At 45.2% G+C, this 24,635-nt stretch overlaps 1 protein-coding gene across 1 annotated transcript in view; it reads right to left on the reverse strand.

Annotated features, from left to right (window-relative positions):
- The window catches only part of SLC16A2 (solute carrier family 16 member 2), a 108,490-nt gene extending 88,609 nt beyond the window's left edge, over positions 1 to 19,881 (reverse strand). Inside the window, exon 1 of the mRNA XM_050964662.1 lies at positions 18,932 to 19,881. Within this exon, the coding sequence (XP_050820619.1) occupies positions 18,932 to 19,415 (484 nt within the window). The 5' untranslated portion in view covers positions 19,416 to 19,881. The remainder of the gene's footprint in view (positions 1 to 18,931) is intronic.
- Between the last annotated feature and the right edge of the window lie 4,754 nt (positions 19,882 to 24,635).

Genomic DNA, 24,635 nt, shown 5'->3' on the forward strand with positions numbered 1-24,635 from the left:
TAAATAATCACTAAAAATCACTTGCAGAACAAAAGACCATTGAACATTTTCCAACATTGAAGGAAACCCAAATCCAAGAACGCTAGGCTAGCATACTAGAACCAGGAAGTGAAACTTGCTGACCGCTATACTTAGCTACATGCCTCCAGCTTTCATCCAGACCTCACCACTTGATCCACTGTCTACAGCCAAGCTCTATGATACAATCGCATTTGCTCCAACTCCTCAGACAGAGACACACCCACAAGATCTCTATGAAACATTCTTACAACTACAGTACCCACCTGCTGAAGAGAAGAAACAGACTGACAGAGCTAGAAGAGTACCCAGAAGTCACCTACTACAGGAGAGGCCCAACAAAGAAAGTAACAGAACGCCACTAGCCGTCACCTTCAGCTCCCAACTAAAACCTCTTCAGCGCATCAAGGATCTACAACCTATCCTGAAGGATGATCCATCACTTACAGATCTTGGGAGACAGGCCAGTTCTTGCTTACAGACAGCCCCCAAACCTGAAGCAAACACTCACCAGCAACCACACACCACACAACAAAAACACTAATCCAGGAACCTATCCTTTCAACAAAGCCCGTTGCCAACTCTGTCCACATATCTATTCAGGGGATACCATCACAGGACCTAATCACATCAGCCACGCCATCAGGGACTCATTCATTTGCACATCTACCAATCTGATATATGCCATCATGTGCCAGCAATGCCCCTCTGCCATGTACATTGGCCAAACCAGACAGTCTCTATGTAAAAGAATACATGGACACAAATCAGACGTCAAGAATTATAACATTCAAAAACCACTTGGAGAACACTTCAGTCTCCCTGGCCACTCAATTACAGACCTAAAAGTTGTAATATTACAACAAAAAAACCTCAAAAACAGACTCCAGCGAGAGACTGCTAAATTGGAATTAATTTGCAAATTAGACACCATCAAATTAGGCTTGAATAAAGACTGAGTGGATGGGCCATTACACAAATTAAAACTATTTCCTCATGCTTATTCTCTCCTCCCTCTCCCCCCCCCCCCCCGCCACAGTTCCTCAATTCTCCTTGTCAATTGCTGGAAATGGGCCATTTTCATTGCCACTACAAACAGTTCTTTTTCTCTCCTGCTGATAATAGCTCACCTTAACTGATCACTCTCCTTATAGTGTGCATGGTAACACCCATTGTTTCATGTTCTCTTTGTGTATATATATCTTCCTACTGTATTTTCTACTACATGCATCCAATGAAGTGGGTTTTAGCCCACGAAAGCTTATGCTCAAATAAATTTGTTAGCTCTAAGGTGCCACAAGTACTCCTGTTCTCAAGTCTGGCGTTACATAACTCTCCAAGGCCCTAATCTTGCAATGAGAGGTGTGCGGGTGGAACCCTACCCCCATGTGGATACCCACTGAGATGTATGAGGTTTGGCACAGGGCTTTTAGCTGTGTGCATCTTATTGCAAGGTCAAGGTCCAAGCAAAGAAACAGTGTGAAAGGATGTATATAAATTAGAATGTTAAAATTCAGTTTCAATAATAAAGTGTTACTAGCAACAGTGTTACAAATTTTCATTTGGAAAGTGCCTCTTTAGGAGTTCCAATTTGCTTTTCTTGGAGATTATTTGATTTCATTAAAGCCGATACCAACAGGAAACTTTCTGAACCCAGAACAAAAATGTTCCATTTAAGTACCTAATATTTTTTTGGAAGTTTTTTTCCTTCATCTTTAATTAAGCTCTCCCCAGGCTCAGCAGCTTGGCGTGTTTTGCTTTAAAGTAAGCTTAGTCCCTAGACCAGTTTCTCTGCACCTCCTATTGCTCACAGCTTCCATTGTTTACATAAAGCTTAAGAAATAAACATGCTTTTACTAAAATACATGGATTACTAGTTGGCCAGTGATCAGGAACATTGGGACTGTTGATGTTCCCTCTTCATCTAGAGCTAAACAAATAGTAAGAGTTTGTATTGCTTGTTATGCAACAACTCACGGTCACTTTATAATTCACAAATGATGTTCTACTGGGAGGGGTGCATAAGAGAATTCTCCTCTACACAACGGATCTATTGCTCCACTCACTCAGCTCAACAACCTGAGAGATGGGGTGAGGTCTTGTGGGTGTGACAGACTGAAAAAAAACACAGGCTTGTTAGACTAGGTGACCTTTATAAGAAGCAATGGATGTGTAAGTATCAACAATAGCAAATTAACACTTTAGTCAACTAATGCTGTGCTTGATTAGTATCTCCCAGAGAAAGAATGGTCTTGCAGTTAAGGCTCTGGACTTGGAATCAGATGATCTAAGCCTGGTTCCTAGCTCTGCTACAGGCTTCTCGCTTGACCTTGGACAGTCACTCAATCTCTCTGTTCCACATTTCTCCATCTATAAAAGGGATACTACTACTTCCTCAGTCTGTCTTGTCTATTTAGATTGTAGCTTTTGGTGGCAAGGTATGTCTTCTCCTATGTGTAATTTATCATAATACAGTTCAATCTCAGGTGGGACTAAGTGTTACTGTAATATAAATAATTACACACCCAAAAAGAAAACTATGTTAGAAGAACATTATTCATGTTGCAAAGTCAAGCACTCAATAGTTAGGAAATGCCAGGGTTAAGGTTGCCTGTGCAACCAATTTTATGAGGAGTTGGGACAGGGGAAATGGCTTCCCCAAAAGAGTGTTCTATTTCCACTGTGTATACCCTCAACAGAGTACAATTTATATAGTACACAACAAGCATTGGGCAAGGTATTACACAGGCATTTGGAAAAGCTCATTTCATTGCAGGGATTGTGAGGGCACTGTTGATTCTTTTTCTCAGTGTAAGGCACTGTTCCAGATGCAGGAAACTTCAAACAAGCACCAGGCAGCTATGCCATGTGGAGAACACCCAGTATAGATTATCTGAACACCAAACTACCTCAAACTAAAGAATGGACTGGCCAAGCATTCCAGGAAGCAGGGCCTTGCAGGCCCTGGGCAAGGTGCTTAGGGTGGGACGGCATTTTCTTAAAGGTTAAAAAAAATAATAGTTTCCTGTTACTCTTATGACACCTACCTGAGTTACTGACAGAATGTGTTGGTAATGTGGCTACATGATAGCAGTTACTCTGTGAGGAGGGGGAGCAAAGAGATGTATAATTCCTTTCCTAGAAGGTTTCCCCTCCATTGCTTCCCCAAGAACCACTGCCTGCTGCAGTGACTCTCCTTTCAGCCAACTAGGCTTGGAAGCATTGAACTTTGGCAGGGTAGGAAGGAAGGTGAAGGGCGGTTCCTCAGTAGTGACACATGTTCTTCCTTGCTCCACCATCTGAAAGCTCCAAGACCCAAGCCTTTGACAAGCACTTTAGGCTGGCCCTGAAGCCACCCCCACCTCACACCCACTCAGCACAACCAGCAGTATCACACCAACTTGAACGGAGCCTTTGTTTAAGACATTCATAATCCTCAGGCATCCTCGGTGGAAGCATTCCCCACAACCAGAGCCTTGTGAGCCTCCTTCCCCATCAGGATCTACAACAAGCCACAGGACCCACCTAAAATAGGAGGGAATTCCATGGCTTGTAGGGGACATATGGGCAGGGGTTACTCTTGGAGACTTGAGTGCACCAAATCTGATCCTTCACCCTTTTATGGAACAGTCCAATTGAATCCAGTGGTGAACCAGTTCCTTGTTCTTGGCTTCCACTGGGTGACTGTAAGAGAGAAAAATCCCTTCCACAGTAAGGCTCTCACTCCAGATTTCATTGCATGGGATTTTATAGTGATTCCTATAGAAACCTGTTTGCTTCAGTCATGTTAAAACTCCATAGACTTTTACCACAAGGGAGCAACACAGCTGAATGCAAACACAACTGAGGTGCTCACTCAGTTGCACAGACCTAGCTAACAGCTATAAGTGTTATAAGCCACATTCCTCCTTTCCCCGTGCCCTGCAGTGCAGGCAACTTTTTACAACGCTGCATCATCTTTAATAGATTACCACCCGGAATCAGCTTCTCAGCAAAACGCTCCTTCTTTCCCAAGGAAAGGGCTTTGATCCAATACACCAGTTCATTTAAACGCAATGAAATAGCTTGGCCTAGAGGTACCAGTGCTGTGCATTGCCACATAAGGAGCACACACAAGTATGACTCATGGACCTGGCTCTTGCTCCCATGCTGAGCACACTCTGGTAGCAACATGTTCTACCACCAGCCTGTGAGCCGCGAGGGCTAGGATGGGGAGATAGAGGAGTATGCAGATCAGGGCAGGGATTGCACCATCCTGTATACATTTGTACAGCAACTAAAATGGGAAAGGCACAGACAGGTTCTGAAAGGAGCTTCTGGAGACTGAGCCTTGAGGGGGAGGATTGTAAATGGGGAAGGGATTCTTACCAATCCTAGGACAGCACCTCTGCTGCCGGGGACCTTACAAAAAGGAAGAATAAATAAGTGAAATGAGATCCACTGCTCTGTTTATATCTACACAGTTTTCATGCAGGAAGACTCCACGCTACATCGCTGGAAAATTGTGCTGCTATCTCTTTAATGAGCTGCTTGTTTACAGCACCTGGCAAGACCTGTTATACTAGTTAACTGTGTGATATCTGAAACGCTTACAATTGAAAGCATGTTATGGCAATTCAGAACATACTTAATGTGGGTTTAGCAACATCCCCAACCTACTCAGGGTGGATGAACAGAAATAACCCACAGCAAAGCAAGTCACCCCTCAAGTCTATACTACACCGCACATGCATGGCTTAATTTTCAGAAGTACTGAGCACCTAGAACTTCCACGTACTTCAACTGGAATTTTGGGTGCTAAACCCTTCCATAAAATCATAGTGTGTGTCTGCATATATATTATATCCACATACATAGAAGGTGTATGTGTATATAAACACACACACCCAAAATGCAGCTATACATTTATAAACACAGGTATATAACTTCAAGTTCACAAAGGTTTCCAAGGGACATAACTATAACTGCAAACTGCTTAGGTCAGAGACTCTTTTATTATGTTTTGTACAGCAACTAGCACAATGGAGCTGCAGCCCCAAGGTGCTACCACAATACAAGAGTAATGAAATCAGGCATTCACAAAAGAAAAAAGAAAAAAAACAAACAACAAAATAAGCGATAACTCACTTAGGTTGAAGGAAACAAAGGTATCTGCAATTAATTAAGATGAGTTTTCCAACTTTGAGGTTCATAAGCATCAGATTTTTTTCTGTATAAACGATATAGATTTTATTATAACATACGTTCTATTAACTACACACACATACACAGGGGTCATGAAAAAAATGCACGGTTGTGGGTCCTGCCCCATCAAACCACCTCTTCTCCTTGACCGCCCCCAGAACCCCTGCCCCTGACTGCCCCCTGTTGCCCCATCCAACCCCTCCTCTCCTTTCTGTCTGCCCCCTGGGACCCTGCCCCCATTCAACCCCCCCATTCCCCACCCTCTGACCACCCCAACCCCGATCCACACCCCCACACCCTAACCACCACCCCAAACACCCCTGCCCTCTATCCAACTCCCCCACTCCGTCCCTTTACTGCGCTGCCTGGAGCACCGGTGGCTGGCAGTGCAACAGCCGCACCACCAGAGCACCAGGACAGGCAGCCACGCTGCCCAGTTGGAACCAGCCTTGCCACCGTGCAGCACAGAGCACCGGATCAGGCTGCGGCTCTTCAGCTGTGCTGCCTGGCAAGAGCTCACATCACTGCCACCCAGAGCACTGCGCTGGCAGCACAGTGAGCTGAGGCTGTGGGGGAGGTGGAGACCAGGAAGGGAGGGCCCAGGGGTGAGCCTTCCGGGCCAGGCAGGAGGGTCCCAGGAGCCGTAGTTTGCTCACCTTTGACTTAGAGGCAAGGCCCTATGCCCTACTTGCAATCAAATGCTAAGCAATTTTCCTCTTTGTTCAGATGCTGCATAATTCCAGGATCGTGCCACAGGATGGCTCCATTCTGCAGTCAATGGAGGCAGTAGAGGAGGGAGGCAGGTTTGAGTGACTGAAGAATACGCAAGCAGCTCTGGGTGACCTGCATTTCCTCTAACAGACAGAGAGGAAGAGACCCTGGAGATGGCCTAGACTGGTCTGTGTGAGAGAGACGCAGAACACGATAATCTAAACTGGCTTGGCAGTCAAAAGTCATTAAAATTAAAATTAGATTATTTTTCCAAGATGGAAATGACACACTAGAACATGGTCTACTGCCCCATATTCACCCCCACTCTAGCCACACACAGTCCACCTCACTTCTCGTACGCCCAACGTCTATTGGAGAAGGCACCTGCCTAGTAAACATAAGAGCTCTGCTAGGTATAAGCCTCCAATTACAAGTCTCCCCCACCACCCAGGAACCAAGCGCACAGATCTAGGGTTTTGGGCACAACATTTAGGACTAATAAAGAGAATAGGGCACAGGTCTTGCTTAAATGACACTACAGTAATTTATTACGCAATTGTAGAATTAGCTGAGCAGATCTTTAAACACACTGTAGTACTGGACATTTTCACTGGCAAACCACATTCACCATTTTCCTTCTAGGCCTTTAACCTGAAATATGCTTTCAGGGAAGAGTAGCAATGCTTGTGACCTCTGATTAGCAACACACGGTTCTCTCTTGCCCCACCTGCTGGCTCCCACTCCCAACTGCTCTCTATGCTAAAATAAACTGATGACAACAAGTGGGTCTCAGTGCCACAAGACTTCAGCTGTAAAGGCTCAGATATGGAACATTTCATTTAACTACTAATCTGTAGGAAGCATTGTCTCACACCGAGCACGAGAATGGACGTTGCAATGCCTAGGGTTTACTCCTGGTTCTCCCACTGTTTGACCTCGGGCAAGTCACTTACTGCTCTGTGCCTCGGTTTCCCAGTGTGTAAACGATGGCTATTTCCCCATCCCCTACAGGCCCAAGGGTCTGACCCTACAAACCTTTACCTTCTCAAGAAGTCTCAGTTATTCAGCAGGTCTATCCGTGCAAGTACGGGTCTGAAGTAGCAGGCCCCTAACTTGTGTACAAACTGGCTCATATTGTTCTCCTGCCCGCAGCATGGCAATAGTCTCCCAAAGGGGGAGGGCACAACACACAAAATGATTGCTAGTACAGGTGCAGTTACAAATCACGTATTAATCAAAGGCAAGGGGGAGAACGAAAATACAATCTGCCAGTTGCCACTAGAAATGCTGCCCGTAACAAACAAAAAATTACAAGTCACCAGGAACATGACAACACTCTCGTGGTATATGTGAACATCTTCATTTGATTGGAAGTAGCTCCACCCTTTTTCCTCTCAAGGGCCTGCAATAGGGTTAAATAGGTTTTGTCTTCTCTTACAGGTAGAGAGGGACATCTGCACTTCAGCCCTGAAGCAGCTGGCAAGGCTATGTTAGGGCACTAACTCAACCTTCTTAGATCATTTGATGCTATAACAACAACAACATTTTGTCTTATCCTGCACCTTTCCTCCAAGGAAGGAACACTGCAACTTTAACATCACAAGGCCTAATAATTTGCTATTTTTTTGCATCTTGTCTAGTGCACACACAGTGGTGTTGGAACAATTTTTATAGTGGGAGTGTGGAAAGCCATTGAACAAAACTGTAAACCCTGTATATGATGGAAACCACTGCACCCTAGTTCCAGCATCCCCGCATACACACCTGTACAGAGTAAGGGGGGGCGGGTCCCAGAGCCCAGACTTCAGCCTGAGTGTACAATGCAATTTTGTAGCCCATAGCCTGCGTCCCACAAGCCTGAGTCAGCTGACACAGGGCAGCCAGTGTTTTATTGCAGTGTAGACATACCCTAGGTCTCAAAGCTTCGCTGTGAAATCAGTATTATATCCATTTTAAAGATGAATAAACTGAGGCACAGTGAAACAGCTATATTATGACAACTCCAGGCTGCTTGCTGACTCAGATACTCAAGATACAAGCTCTGCAATAGTATTCTTTAAGGTATTTCTGTGGTGCTTGTCATTTTGATACCCAAGTCATGCTCTTCATTGTTGATGTTTCTCACTGAACAGGTCTAATTTCATTGTCCATCTTTCACTTGCTAGCTCTGTTCAAATTCACTTTCCAGTTCTCAGGTACTAACAGCACACCACGGTTCTGTTAGCTTCACAATAATTCAGAAGAAGGTTTAAATAAAATTAAAGGTTAAAGTTGTTTTCACTGAACTTTATAAAATAGGGTTTTTTTTCCATTTTTTATTAGCTTTTCTTCTCTCCCAACACTTAAAATAAAAGCAGCAAAATTTAGGGCTTGGTGTTATCCTGTCCCTTTAGGAATTCATGTAATTTTCCAACATCAAAATTTCAGATTCTAGCAATATCCATGGTTACAGAGAACAGCTGGTACTATCCTGTTTGAGATACTAAGAAACTAACTTACTCAGAATTAGAACACAAAGTTACAGAATTTCATAGGTAGGCCAGGGTTGTCTAGGTTGGTAAAGCTTGAAGACAGACAACATTTTTTAGCAGATATTTTGAATTCTTCCAACATCTCTGGGCTTTTAAAACTAGATATACAGTTCAGAGCTTGTATTGAGCAAGAGATTAATCAGGCAAACCACACACCCTTTAGTAATTTATGCCACCCACACACAAGAGAAGCAAGTAACAATTCTGTGCCAAGTATTATTTCTTGAAGATTGGCTGATGTAGAATTCAAACCGTCTCTTTTTCCCCTTATGTAGCTTTAAGGTCTTCTTAGGGCTGGAGTTTCTGGGATTTGCAACTCTCATTTTCCAATGATCACAGCCTTCTGCACAGGGCTCGCTAGTTGCTTTGCATCCACGTGCAATTAGGTTAACAAGGCCCAGTATTTTGGTCTTGCGAGGTCACAGTTATTACAAGGAGAAAGTGTTGAGTTACAAAATCCTCCTGGCCACTGAACAAGAAAATGCATCCAGAGCAAAGCAATGTAACAAACCCATGGGCTGCAGGCAAACAAAATTACATTAATCACTCTCAGGAAGCCAACTCTAAAAGAATAAAAAGAGAGAGAAAGGCTGTGTTCTCAGTTACACCAGAGTAAATCCCATTTACTTCACTAGAGTTACTCTGGATTCACACTGTTATAAATGAGACCAGAATCAGGCCCTCCAATTTCTACCACCGACCTAAAAGGAAAATACTCTGAGTCCTGGTTCCTTATCCTCTCTCTGCCCTCAGAAAGCAACACCATAAAAAAAGCCAGTTCACTACACCACCACACATATCTAACGGCTCATCCACACTGGGGGGGGAATTCGATCTTAGATACGCAACTTCAGCTATGTGAATAACGTAGCTGAAGTCGAATATCTAAGATCGGATTACTCACCCGTCCAGACGGCACGGGATCGATGTCCGCGGCTCTCCGTGTCGATTCCGGAACTCCGTTGGGGTTGATGGAATTCCAGAATCGATATAAGCGCGCTCGGGGATCGATATATCGCGTCTAGATTAGACGCGATATATCGATCCCCGAGCAATCGATTTTAACCCGCCGATACGGCAGGTAGTCTGGACGTATCCTAAGATAGTTAACTAACTTCACTGGGCAGTTTTGGGAGTAAGGTCTTTTAGACTCATAGACTTTAAGGCGAGATGGGACCATCCTGATCATCTAGTCTGACCTCCTGCATATGGCAGCCACAGAACCTCACCCACCCACTCCTGTAATAGCCTCCTAACCTCTGGCTGAGTTACTGAAGTCCTTATCCTTTAAATCATGATTTAAAGATTTCATGTTACAGAGAATCCACCATTTACACTAGTTTAAACCTGCAGGTGACCCGTGCTCCATGCTGCAGAGAAAGACCAAAAAATCAAACAGGGTCTTTTGTGCACAGGGTTCTCTGCTCCTATCTATATTCCAGTCTCACCACTGGAGTGGAGGGTATTAAAGCCAGAGGCAGGGTGCGCTCAGTGGTGGGCTGTCACCATTTTCAGAGTCTTATAATTTGATAAGGCTTTAAGTTGGTTTATATAAAAAGGGAAGCGTATGGGGGATGGAAGATTTACTAAAAAGCAAGAGGTGCTTATATTTTGTTGACTGGAATGAACACTGGTACTGCCAACAAGTAACAACAACATTATCAAGTGTTCAAAAATTGTGAGTCAGGCATAAAAAAATCATGAGATTTAAAATAAATATCAGGGTCCTTTTTGTCTCCCTTATAGTTTCAAGATTTTAGGGTACACTCAGATCACATTCTCAAGCTTTTCTCCACAACCAGGATAGCTAAGAACTATTGTTTTAAATGACAGATAAGATTCTCACATAATCAGTTGACTCCAAGAGCTGGGGCTTTAAGAAGAACATCAAATATCATGAGCCTCACAATAAGATCGAAAGAGTTGGCAGCATTGCAATATGCATTTCTAGATAACACTTTGCCTGTTTCTCATCAGCACTGAAGATTTTTTTTTTAAATATCTGAGGGAGGTAACTTGAGAGTAAACAACTCTATTAGAATTGTTAATCTAGTAACTGAGAATTGTCTATGTGCAACCTCCTCCTCCACTCTCTCATGCCGCAATGCATTAATTATTACATACAAGGCTGCTTGTTATCATTAAAGTCTCAGATTAATCCTGTTTCTTGTTCTTTTAGTTTTATATTTGCATTTTTAGCTACTGCAAAATAAAGACGGACATTTTAAAGCTTTTCACTTTACTCCCATTGCTGCAATGAGGTTACATCTGAGATTATTTCACAGGAACTTCAAATGAAGTGCAACCAAAGGGCAATATCCTCCATTATGCTGATCAAATTCAAAAGATGTGTGTCTACTCATTTCATTTACACTCCAAGAAGATAAGTATTAATGCAAGGTACAGCCAAAGGCTAACTCAGGCCCCTCAAAAGAACTACAAACTCACAGCTGTGGTTAAAAATAATTTTTAATGAGAACTCTTCATGCATTCCTAATAAACTCTGATGCTTAAAACCAAACTTTAAAAATCTAGTTTACTTAATTATTTTTGCTGTTTTTGCAGCAGGGGCAACTAACAATCTGATCCAGAAGCACTGACAGACCTCAGGAAAACTGACATGAAAGAATGGGGGATTAGGAAGGGAGAATGAAGAGGAGAAGGTTGGAAAAAAATTCAGAGGAGTTAAATGAAGAGGTTGGGAAATATTAGTAAGATGGAGAAGACAAAAACCAAAGGGAAAACTGTGAAAGGCAATATGATTGCTTGGGAGAATCATTAGGAGATGCCTTGTAATCTGCTGGTTAGAAGATGATCCCGGGAATCAGGACACTTGGGTTCTATCCACTGACTCAGTGTGTGGACTTAAGGGTAGCAACTTCCCCTCTCTGTTTACACATCTGTAAAATGGGACTAATGCTACTACCTTATAGCATAGGATGTGGAAATGTAATCAGTTCAAGTCTGTGCAGTGCTCTGAGGCCCTTGGGTGAAAAGCAGACAGAAGTCTAATCGTTATACAATAGCCTTAGAGCAATTAATATAAGATGTCAAGTCCATCTGAAATGAGCCTATTTGAAAAACTGTTCCACATCAACAGCTACAGTGCCACCTTCAGGAGAGGACAGATAAGACCTTTTCAAGAAACGTGAAACTCGAAACCCAGGTTCTATAATGTATTTGAAATATATGGACAACAACAAAAAGAAGTCCTAGATATTAAAATAAAATTTAATCCCTTGTGTCAACAAATTTACTAAAAGTCTGTTTACTTTTCATCATCTGTCACAGGAACACTTCAAATGTTTGAAATTTAAATTACTTTTTCATATCAGAACTTAGTAAGAGTGAAACAATGGCTTATACCTCCTGCTTACAATGTTAGCAAATACCCTAAATGGAGCTATTTTCTTTGTCACTCAATGTAAGTCACAAATTTACTAGCCTAATGGGTGACTAAGCTATAGGCAAAGAAAGGAAGACATTAAGTGTGTGTGTGTATGAATGAAATAAAATAGGAAAAACTAAAGAATATTTTCACAGAGAATGAATATCTATATCTAGATCTACATCTACATATACACACACACCCCTGCCTCCATTAAATTATTCTTTAGTTTTTCCAATTTGGCTGAAGAGTCCACAAAACATCACTACAAAATCCACCCCCGCCCCCAAACAGATCCTGAATTTAAATCCTGGAGTCTTGGATAGAAGCCTCTTTTTAAATTTAGATTTACACAACAAATAAAGAGTGCTTTAATGACAGATGTTTGACACTGACACTGTCCCTGCAGTTTACACAACCCTGTACAGTGAGGGGTCTGAAAGAGGGTTTAAAGTCATCAGTGCAATGAAATATTGCTAAAATTTACTTGAGTGCATGTTCAAAAATGACCTCCCAGAATTCACTGTATCATTAGGGTTTTCCCTTTCTAGCCCACAGAGCCAGAAGGGCCCTACAATGAGGTATGCAAAGCTTTTCTGTATGTATTAGATGAGTCAGTTCCTACTTTCTGCTCCTTGTTCTTTTACTCTCAGTACCAAAACAGTTTGGCTGTTAAAACTATGTTTTCTCCTCTCACTAAAACTTTTCTCTGAACTAGGATCTTAGCTCGGTTTCTCTGTTCTGATGAAGCCCTGATCCATTTTTATCAGTAACATGCACCTGGTTTGTCCCTTCCAGACAGCAGTTTTGATAAAGCAGGACAGATTAGACAAACTAGTTTACCTATCCTAGGAATTAGAGGACATAACACAGCATCAATTTTTAAGCAGAAATCCCCATTGATCTCAATGGGGAATTCAGATTAAAAACAACAACAAAAAAAACCTAACAATGACCAGACAAAAATGCCCATCGGGACACCTTATCCATCTCGTTAGCCAAAACAGGGTTGTTCATGGGTGGTTCATTTCCTATCCGGACTTAAACATAAAAGATGAAGACAAGATGGACATTCCTCCAACATGACCACAGAAACTCTACAGTGTAGAACGTGCACTCTTGATTTTAAGAAGCAATCCCTACTCAATGATGTACCAGAAAAGCCCCACAAAGTTCCCTGCTAGTATATCCTAGGAGAAGTCTTTTCCCCAGCCACAAATGTAGGGATCAATTTAATTCTGAGCAAGAACCACTATGGTTAAGTATTTAATTCCATTTTTACTCCAAGACACCATTTGGTTTCTACAGGACCTTCTGGAAACAGAAGCCTCACTCTGCACAGAACTGTAATAATGGATATTCTTCCACTGTTGGACAAAGCAGCAAAAGAGTCCCATCTCTTGTACAAAAAGGTAGTCAAAGCGCTGCTGCACAACACACTGAGGAACTACTGCTGTGAGCAGGGGCAGCTCCAGGCACCAGCACGCCAAGCGCGTGCCTGGGGCGGCAAGCCACAGGGGGCGCTCTGCTGGTCGCCGTGAAGGCAGCAGGCAGGTTGCCTTCGGCAGCATGCCTGCGGAGAGTCCACTGGTCCTGCGGCTTCGGCGGACCTCCCGCAGGCGTGCCAGCGAATCCGTGGGACTGGGACTTCCTGCAGGCAAGCCGCCGAAGGCAGCCTGTCTGCTGTGCTTGGGGCGGCAAAATACCTAGAGCTGCCCTTGGCTGTGAGGAACAGGCTACAGAGGCACTTATGGGAGAGCTACGGAGAAACCAGATGAACTCTACAGACCATTTATCAAAGTGCTTGTAGTTCCTATTTCAAGGCAAATGAAACATAAAATGTAAAGCAAATAAAGTTAATCTGTATCTAGATGATTTTAATAAATAAAAAGGAAGAAAAACATCAATGCAGTAGTTCTAGCTGCCTTGCCAGCTGTTGTTAAATCCCTGAAACTGCAACACCTACAGTGGATTTATAGAAACAAGACACTTTCAGAATGGCAGACAGGCAGGTTCCCTGCCATTCCACAGCAGATCCTCGATGGATGTTTGAACTGAAGTTAACCACAAGCAATGCGCACAACTGACATCCTGTGTTCAATAAACCCAACGGAAACAGGTGCCTCTCCTGCCCAATGCACCCTGCTGCCTCACATATCAGGGACACTGCTTGTGCTTGGGCGACACCAACTGGGAACTCTTGGCTGCCTCAACTGTACCCACAGTGGTGGGGCATCGCTGTCTGATTTGCAGAATCCAGAACTGGCCTGGGTTTTTAGTCTAATTTTCCTTAGCTGTCACATTTTGAAGTGGGTCACAGATTGAAATACAGCTAGGCACCTTCCTTTTTGTTTAAGAGCCTCCAATCTAAAATGGGTCAGTCAGGGGTCCTGAAGACCCAGGGCACACTGACCCTTTAGAAGAACTGCTATTCTGGTTAGGTTTGCTTCCCCAGAGGGGAAAAGCTAGAGCATTACGACACTGCCCCAACATCCATTTACATGGGAAAGGAATCCCCATTTCATCCACTCCCTAACCCTTCTCACAATACTTGTGTGAGATATAGGAATACTGTTCCCTTTTTACAGGAGGAGAAACTGAGGCACTGAGAGGAGACTCAGCCAAGGCCACAATGGGAGTCAGTCACTCCCATGATGCATGCTAGGGAGTCTTTACCAAACCCAATAAGGACCAGGTCTTTTTTTACTAGGTTGTCTAATCACCGTTATCATTTTCAAGTATCCTACTATTGCTCCATGCTTTCTTATTGGCCACATCTGCTAGAAGTGACTGATTTTTGCTCTTCCCTTGGGTAAAGATTTTACTCTAGCTTCAATTTTTCTCTACAATACTCCTTCCCCTCCACAAAATGAAACCTCCAATGTGTCTCACCAAGTCTTGTCTCCTGCTGCACATAGCCAAGGGGTGTGCTGGATATTCACAGCAGTACATGTTGATCTTCATTGGATTGCTTGTTTACATATGCTTAACAGTATATTTCTTTAAACAAAGGAGCTATGCATTCAGTGTGTTGTTGAAAGAAGGTTGTTTTTACAAACTGACCCTGAATTTGAGCTCCAAGGATTCTACATTTTAGATCAAAAACAAGAGAATGCAGTGCAAACAAGAAATAAACCTCGATAATTACAGCCATGTGCCTGTGCTGCTATTGCTTAGTTTGAGTTAGCACCTTTTTAATATAAATATAAGCCCTTTTTTCAGGAGTATAACTTGGCTGGAATACTACTCTGCCTTTACATCTTAAAAGTTCTCCCCAAATACTACATCATTCTTATAAAAACCTACAAGATAGGTGTGTACTAGCCCCCGTTTTACAGATGGAGAAACTGAGGCAGAGAGGTTAAGTGACTTGCTCCTGGCCACAAAGTGACACGGTGGAAGAGCTGGGTTAGAGTGCAGGAGTTACTCTTAGTCCTGTACTTAATCTATTGGGGGTTCTCACACTATGGTCTGTAGAGTACTTTCTGGTGGTCTATGGGAAGCTGTCATGTGGCACACTTTTGGCTCTGTTTCCAGCTCAGAGCACCAAGCCAGCTGAGAAGGAAGATGAAATGCAGAGCATAAATAGACAGGGTGATTCTTTTCAGGAAGGCCATAACACTTAGCAATCCGAAAGCAGCTACAAATTCTTGCCTGATTATGTTTCCACAGGGATAGTATGTAATTGTAAGTGGGGAGGGGAGGAGGTGGTCTGTGAAACCAAGAATGGGGGAGGAGGAGTGCATGGAGGTAGTCCCATACAGCTCCCTTGCCAGAAGGGATGGGAAGTGAAGCTATGGGCCAGACTCAGGGCTGTGTCTAGCAGCATTAGATAGCAGGTGTAATTCACTGAAGCAATGCAAGCATGAAGTAGAACATGTCAAGCAGAGTAGCTGCTCTCCATCTCCACTCCTATCCAGACGTGCCTTCCCTTGACCCATGGAGTCCCAGCTTCAGGTCTTAGCACAGAGGGACCTCAGCAGGCTGCTGGAATTGCAGGTGTATGGACTCTCTGAGCCTGTACATTTAAATGCCAAAATACTATCAGAGGATTAAATAAATAAATAATCCTCCATTGTACCTGGGCACCCATTGCCTTCTCCCTGAAAGCTAGAATTCCATACCAATGTTTAGTACGTAGTGTACCATATACAGGTCCAGTGATCGGGAAGCAAGTGAGAACCGACATACTAACATATAATGGCAACATTAGCTAGCAGGTCAAAGCATATGCATTATTAATGGTCTCTTTGCTAAGCACACAGACCAAAATTCACATTTGTCACACAGGCAATTTAATTACAAAGCACTGGATTGACTCAGACACCTATGTTGGCTTCTTTCTTTCTACATGCCTGTGTAAGGTTGGTTTTGTTCCCCCCCCCCCACTCTCTCACACGTTAGAAGAAACAGGGGCATACTCCCGCATGCCCATGGCAGAGTTTTTATCACTTTATCACGTCAGTTTTCAATATCCTTAGTTAGATCTTCTCTTTTAAAACTGTGCCTTGGGTTTTGTTGATAGGATCACAAGAAGGAAACAGATAACTAAGTGTTGATTTCCTGAAGAATACAAACACAGAGATGCATTGTGTATTCCACCACTTAACCATTTAAAAGACAACCCATGTTAACAATGTACTGTTAATAGCCTAGAAGTGACAATGCTAAGATTGTCCATGCATCTTTAACTCTGCCGCCATGTGGATATGCACTATGTTACCATCTTTAATTGCATGATTATCTTATTTCTCAACAATATCATGCTGCTAATTCTGGAATCTAGGTGTAGCATCTTGTAATTCCTTTCATTGCTGTACATTCATTGTCAAATCATCTATCTAGTACATCAGTGCAATGTGACCTAGGGCAGTGTTTCTCAACGACCAGTCCATGGACCAGTGACGGTCCCTCAGATCTCCTTGATACAGTTTAGGAAGACCACAAGCGAGTCCCTGGTATCAAAAAGTTTGAGAAACACTGGTTCTAGAGGATAGATCACCAGACGGGGAGTCGGGAGATCTGGATTCTATTCTCAGCTGGGATCAGGGCTGGTGCTTCCATTAGGCGACCCTAGGCGGTTGCCTAGGGCACCAGGATTTGGGGGGCAGCATTTTGTGCGCTCCCCACGGGGTGCGTGGGAGCTTCCGGTTCCGCTCCTGTTGCGCCGCCGAAGGACCTTCTGCCAACGTGCTGCGGAAAGCAGCAGCAGGCAATTGAGCAGCTCAAGGATTGCCACTGTCACCTGCGGCATTTCGGCAGAGGGTCCTTCTTTGGTGGTGCGATGGGAGTGGAACCGGAAGCTCCCAAGCGTCTCGTGGGGAGCGCACAAAATACCGCCCCCCTGAATTCTGCCTAGGGCGCCAGAAACCCTGGCGCCGCTCCCAGCTGTGATACTGACCTGCTGTGTGACTTCATACAAGTCATTTCACTTCTCTAAGTCTGTTTCCTCTCCCAAAATTTGTATGTATTGTTTATTTGATTATAAGCTTTGGGACAGGGACTGTCACTAGCACAATACAACCACAATCTCAGCTGGGCCTGTAGCTGCTACCCTAATACAAACAAATAAATAATTAACTTAGGTACAGGCTCTTTTCTATCTTTAGAAGACAATCCTGCACACACTTCATCCTGCTACTAACTTTTCTTATGTCAGTATCCCTATTGAATTTAAGCGACCAAAATTACTAACAGGCATTTTTACAGGGCTAAGGCCATTTGTCAGCAGCCTTCCTGGGGTGCAATTCAGAGGAGGCAGTTAAAAAGCTTGTTTAACTGAAAAAAAAAAAAAAGATGCTCTATATGTCAGTTAAGTTTCCCTTTTATTCTGTAGTATGTTGTCAGAACAGTTAATGCTGCACTCGTCATATAAATTGTTTTAATGGTCTGCTTAATTGGCATGCACATTGTTCTACACAGATGCACATAAGATCGTAAAATACTGTTATATTTGAGAAAACATCTTTAATTACCGCCACACAGTGGATATGCACAAGGCATGTTACATGTGCAACCTTAACTTTATCATTTTGACCTTTTTGTGCTTCAGTGCAATCCTATAGTCTCTTAACAGCGTTTTTTTTTATATATATAAAACTTCCTCAGCACAGTTTTTTGTTGTGTTTTTTGTTTTCCTTTTTAAGAAAGAAGAAAGCTAGTAACAACTCCTGTGCTCCTGTGACAACATGGAACTATTTGACTGGACAGTATCAGAATATTTTTAATATACGTGCTGAAAATATACATTTCTGCCACACTACAAAAAAACACTATTCGGGGGATTTTCTTTTGTTTTGCTTTCGTGTGTGGGAGAGGAGCACTGACACTTTCCAAAAAGATTCACCTTTGGGCACAGAACAAGCTTGGTAATTCAGCCCAAAGGTGGAAGTTCTAAACCAGTGAAAAAACAAAGGGTCAGAATGCAAACGCTTATGCAACCTTCATCTGTTGCCTATGCCCCTCCAGCAAAATATTTTCAAGCTTTCCTCTTTCTGGAAATGTTTGTTTCACTCTGGACAGCAATGGAGTTTTCTTATTTGATTTGGTTTTCATGATTCGCTCCCTGGGGATATCTTTGTAGGAATGGAAGTCATTTAATATACAGATTTTAACCCAAACTTCCTCCCTCTCCCCCAAATTACATCTGCTGCAAGGAGACACCTAGATTTAAACAGCATGCAGGCTCTGATATAAGCCAACCAAAGGCAAGCAGCAGAAAGGGGAGTTCCCAAAGCACCGATGCTAGCAGAGGCACTGCAGGAGTGACAGCCTGGACTGGAACTTGCTCCTACAGCAGACACTCTGATGTCTCCTACTTAAACAAGATACGTTCCCAGTTGCGTTTCTAGGGCACCCCTGCCGACGCCGGGTGTGCGTGTCCGTGTGTCTCCCTGACACCAGACAAAGTTACATACAGTTCCCTTTGCGGAGTCAGGCCCAGGATTCCCTTAGATCTGGTTACGGGGTGATTTCTGTGCAAGCCACTTATCCCTCAGTCAGTCACCTTCCATCAGCTCCCCTCCCCAGACTCCGCTCAGAGCCCAGCGGGGCCGGGGAGAGGCCGGTCTCGGGGAGGGGGACCCCGCTGCCCTCTCACCTGTTTTGAACTCCAGCGTGGGGTCCTTCTCGCCGCCGCCCAGGTCGCTCTGCAGCATCACGTAGAGGATCCCAAAGGAGTTCTGGATGCCGAAGATGGACCCGTTGCACCAAGTGGCGGCGAAGACCACGATCCAGCCGAAGCCGCCTTCGGGAGGCTGGAAGCCCGGCCCGGCCCCCTGCAGCCCCCTGGCCCCGGCTGCCTCGCCATCCTCCTCCGCCTTGGGCCCCTTCGCCTCGGACACCGCCTGCTCCTGCTTGTGCAGCGCCATCTCGGCCGGGCTGGGGCTGGGGCAGGGGCTGCAGCCGCCGCTGCCTCTTGGATCCCGGCTGCGGAGCCTGTCCAGCAGCTGGTCCCACATGCCCTCTCCTCCTCCCGCTCCGCTCCCCCTGTCATCCCTCGGCTCGCCTGCTCCTCCTCCGCCCGCCGCCGCCAGCTGGTGCCTCCTCCCCGCCTCTCCTCCCCCAGCTGTATCCTCCTCCATCTCCCGGGCGCCGCCGCGCAGCGCCCTTCACCGGCGGCTGCCGCAGGCCAGGGAGACCAGGCGGGTTAGCGCGGGAGGGGGACCGGCCCCAAACAGGAGGGGGGCGGGGAAAGCCGCGGTACACGAGCCCTCCGCCCCCGCAGCGCGGAGAGAGGGTCGGGGCTCAGCAGCCAGCCGGCTCCAGACCCCTGCAGCGTAGCCCAGCCCCGCCGGGCGGATCCGACTCTGTGCCTGGACCTTGGTTTTCACGTGGTGGGGGAGGGGGGCTTCTTCCCAGCTTCCCCCACCCCTGGTTTCCTGCCTCGTCTTGCACGGTAAACAACGCAGCAATCGGCGCGTCCCTGCGGCGGCCGGGCGGGCTGCGTCCGACACACGCGCGCAGAGCCCGGGATCCGCTCGCTCTTGCCCCCCACGGGGGCGAATCCCCACGCGGAAAGCAAAGGGGCCAGGCTGCAGATTGGAGCCCTGCGCCCGCCCACCTCCTACGGGGGGGGGGGGGAAGTGGGGGAAGAGCCGGGCTTTAAAAACAACCCCCGCCCCCTTCCTCCCCAAGAATGTAATTCCCCTGCCCCGGCCCGCAGACGCCTCCGCCCGAGCGCCCTGCCTAGGGCAGTTCATTGGCAGCGCCCGCCCGGCGCCGCCCCCTTTGGAAGTCAATCAGGGCATTGTTGGTGGAGCGCAGAGCCGCACGGCGAAGGGCCCGGAGCAACCGCACGGGCTGCCAAGACTCCCCCCGCCACCCCAGGGCGGCAGGTTTCTATAACTTTTGGTGGTGCCCAGAAGGGGTCCAAGTCCCGCCCCCCCCACCTGCCTAAGGCTCTGGGAGGGAGTTTGGGTGTGGGAGGGGTGCAGGCTCTGGGAGGGAGTTGGAGCGAGTTTGGGTGTGGGCTCTGGGCTGGGGCAAGGGGTTGGAGTGTGGTGCTTATCTCGGACAGCTCCCGAAAGGGACCCACACACCCCTCTGTCAGCAGCTCCTAGGCGGCGGGGTTGCGAGGGTCTCGCATGCTGCTTCCTGCCGGCACCGGCCCTGCAGCTCCAATTGGCCGCAGTTCCCGGCCCATAGGAGCTGTGGAGTTGGTGCTCAGGGTGAGGGCAGTGTGCAGACACACATTCCCACCTCCTGAGGCCACAGGGACGTGCTGGCCGCTTCCAGGTGTGGCGTGAAACGAGGATGGGCTGGAAGCTGCCTGAGCCCAGGGGCCCTGTTGAATCGCATGGGGGCAGTAGGTGGGACCAGGGGAGAGACCCAGCCCCAAACACTGGTGGAGCTGGGCCCCCAGGCCCTGAATATTCCTGGAGCATGGGCACCATGGGCCCATATAACTCACCAGCTGGGTAAATGCCCCACCTCACCACAGGAGACCCATGCCTCACCAGGGCAGGGCACTGTGCCTTCCCCACTAGCTGCAGCTGAATCCTCCCTGAGAGCCCCAGTTCCCACCCCCGGCACATGGGAGCAGTGGAGAGGCTGCAGCACTGAGGGCAAGTGAGGTGTGTTAGGGGTCAGCCCAGCAGATGGGTTTGAGGTACAAGGTATTGGCTGCTGGATTCATAGCAAGTGATTATTATTTTGCCAGTTTCCATGCAGTGCCACATGAGTGTTCGTGGCCTGTAGAGGCATCCATAGATGCTGTAGGCCTGATACAGCAAACAGCTACACACATGATGGCCATTAGGACTACTCACATCAGGAAAGTTACTTCTCAGCATAAGGATTCACAGGATCAGACCCTATCTTTGTTCCCATGCCTAGATAGTAGGGCAAACTCCTAGACATAGAAATCCCTAAACTGACAGGTGGCTGAGCCAGTGAGCTTACCAACCTAAGCCCCCAGTCCTGCAAGTGAATATGGGCTCCATGAACCAGCCCAGAGCCCCTTGACTTCATTGGACTCAGAGCATGTGTACAGGTCTCTGGTGTTCAGCACTCTGGGCCCAAAGTGCTTGGGTGAGAGCCTTCTCCTTATACAATGACAGACACAGTTCCAACTGCCTTTGTTTCATCACAGCCAAAACTTGATAATAGTAACACTTAACAACCCTTGTGTAATACACAATTTCAAATACTTATATCCAACCTACTAACTAAATTTACTAACCATGTTCAGTAGATCTCTGAAGTGCTTTGCGCTGTTGCTTCAACATGTGGATCTCTTTTGAAATACCAGTCCATTTGTTCAGGCAGTTTTATGTCCTGGAGCTTTGTTGTCATGACCTGGTTGTTGCCTAACTGAGTCCTTCAGGCAAAACAGAAAACTCAGGGCCCCTCTCTCCCTTCTGGAAGCAGGAAAAGGTGTTGCCCCTTAAGACTGCAGGACAAGCTCATGTGACATCATGGATATTGCATCATGTTCATGAAGTGGTAGCAGCGCCCAGGAACTCAAAACATGTTGCTTTTTTTTGTTTGGTTTTATCAGTGTCTATCATTACAGAAAGCTGTTGGGTGAGGTAATATCTTTTATTGGACCAACTTCTGTTAGTGAGAGAGAGAAGCATTCAAGCTTACACAGAGCTCTTCTCTGTAACTTGAAAGCTTGTGTCTTTCACCAACAGAAGTTGGTCCAGTAAAAGATATTACCTCACTCACCTTGTCTCTGAAATATCTTGGGCCAACATGTCTACAACTACACTGCATCTATCATTACAGGCATTCTCATTCTCAGTTTTCTGTTAAACAAATGTCTGCAGGTGACAAACCATGATTCATTTCACAGTGCTAAGTACAGATCATATTCTGACTCTGCAGTCATTTTCAGTAGTTGCTTTATTATTTTAACTCTGCTTTCCACCAAACCAATGGACTTGAAACAATGAGCTAGCACTTACATGTCTAAACCCAAACCTCACTGCAAACTACTTAAACCAGTGGTTGTCAAACCTTTGTACTGGTGACCCCTTTCACACAGCAAGCCTCTGAGTGCAACCCCTGCCCTTATAAATTAAAAACACTTCTTTATATATTTAACATCATTATAAATACTGGATGCTAAGTAGGGTTTGGGGTGGAGGCGGACAGCCTGCAACCCCCCATGTAATAACCTCGCAACTCCCTGAGGGGTCCTGACCCCCAGTTTGAGAACCCCTAACTTAAACTTATGCTTACTGAACAGATGTTACTATGTCAGGTATACTATGTCTAACAAAAACAGACTTGAAATGCATAGTCGCCTAGTTAGCTATAGTGTCTTCGAGTAAAGCTATCTCAGAGAAGGGAGACTAATAATCTAGAATAAGTACTGTATATAGTTTTTTTCCTATCAGTGTAAATGAATCTACATCTGCTTTTCCCCAGGGGCCCAGTTTTTCCTGAGTTACCACAATGGGCTCTTTTGCTTGACTTGGCCTTATTTTTGGCATATGCAACAAGCCTTGACAGGTTTCTCCGTGTCACTGTTTATTTCAGGGTAATATACAATGTTTCTAGCCTTTCTCCTAGATTTGTCAATCCCTAAATGACGTTCATGTATCCTTTCTATTGCACTTTTCTGTAACACCGTTACAAAATCCCATCTAGGCCTGAGAGTTCCCCCCTTAATTGGTGATAGGAGCTACCCTATGCTAAGAGCCTTAATCTCTTGATGCAGGGTCTTAGCCTGAGCTGTTGCTTTGGCAATCACAGACCACATTTTGTCTGAGACTGGACAGGTTTTTTAACCAGATTGACATATACAAAATCTAGCTATGGACTTTGCACCCTTGCACTTCTGTCAAATTCTCTAGAGAGTATATCGGTACCCCTTAATCTCTTCCAGATATGTATTTGATTTGGAAAACATACATTTGTAGCAGAAAAAATAAGCCCTGTATGATTTTGACAATGGCAATAAGTAACTGAGGGTCAGTTTCAGCTAACACAGGCCTGCCATAAATGAAGACATTCAACTGTTTACACCCATGGCCTGAGACCAAAGCCTCCTTCTCTGTTTGAGCATATGACACTCAATTTTTGTTAGCATTTGTGATATGTCACCCATTAGTCTCCTGTTTTGACCATGCTGTTTGTAAGAGGACCGTGCTAATACCTCCTTGGAGGCATCCGTGGATAGGTTAGTTTTGCACTTCCCATTATAGTATCTCAGGACTGGGGCCTCTTTAATTAAGTCCTTCAGTTTCTCAAATCCTTTATTAAAATTTGCAAGTCCATGTTCATTGGACGTCTTTGCACCATAGCACTTTCAGATTGTTGGTTTGAGCAGCTAGATTAGGCACAAATTTCCCTACATAGTTCACCATGCCGACGAATCTTTGTTACCCCTTCCTTGTCTGTTAGGGCAGGCGTATTGGTGGTGGCTTCAGCCTTACGGTTCTCCAACTTTATACTATGCTGTGTTAGCTTCTCGCCCACGTACATTATTTCTATTCAATGGAATGTACATTTTTGTTTGTTTAGCTTTAGTCTAGCAGCTATTGCTCTTTCCAGAGCTGCCTGGACCCTCCAGTAAGGCGCTTCATTTTTTTTCTCCAGAACAAAACAGCAGCTGTGTAGACTTCAGTATCCACTCTACTATCAGAAATTTGTTGTGTTTTCTGGTGAAGCAACCCAAGTAGCAGTCTGTGGAAACAGGGAGTGCTGAGTGTGCACGGATTTGGGCCCTGTTTTTCTCAGGGTGCCACCCAGAACCCTGCTTAAGCATCCAGTATAGAAAAATATTTGGCATTAGCCGTCTCCTCCAAAATTTCTCCCCTTGTAGGGAGTGGAAAATTTTCCATTTTTACATAATTAATTAATTCTTTTGGGGCCATTTTTTTTTTACAATGACCAACGAGTATACTCACTCTATTGGTTCTATGATTCCCAGTGTAAAGAGATGGCCTGGCATCTCATTTTCATCCTCTTTTTTAGGGATGGCTGGCTCAGCTAGGGTCTTCCCTTAGGAAAGTGTGGAAAACCGAAACATCTCAAAATGCATGAGGGTGCAACTGGTGAAAAGCCAATTTTTTTCCATAGCAATTTATGGATGTGAATTGTGAGAAGTTAATGATGCTGACAAGAAGAAAACTGAAGCTTTTGAAATATGGTGCTGGCAAAGGCTCCTACAGATTTTCTGGACAGAAAAAAAAGATGAATGTCTATGTTAGAAATATTATTGGAGAGAAGCAGACTCTAATGCTGGAAATCAGCAGCTGCAAACTTATGTACTTTAGTGATATTAGTTGTAGAGATGGAAATAACCTTGAGAAAGTTATTATGGAAGGAATGGAGAGTCTTCGTAGTAGGAG

Source organism: Gopherus flavomarginatus, chromosome 8 (assembly GCF_025201925.1).
Source record: "Gopherus flavomarginatus isolate rGopFla2 chromosome 8, rGopFla2.mat.asm, whole genome shotgun sequence".
In the NCBI taxonomy this organism is placed as follows: domain Eukaryota; kingdom Metazoa; phylum Chordata; order Testudines; family Testudinidae; genus Gopherus; species Gopherus flavomarginatus.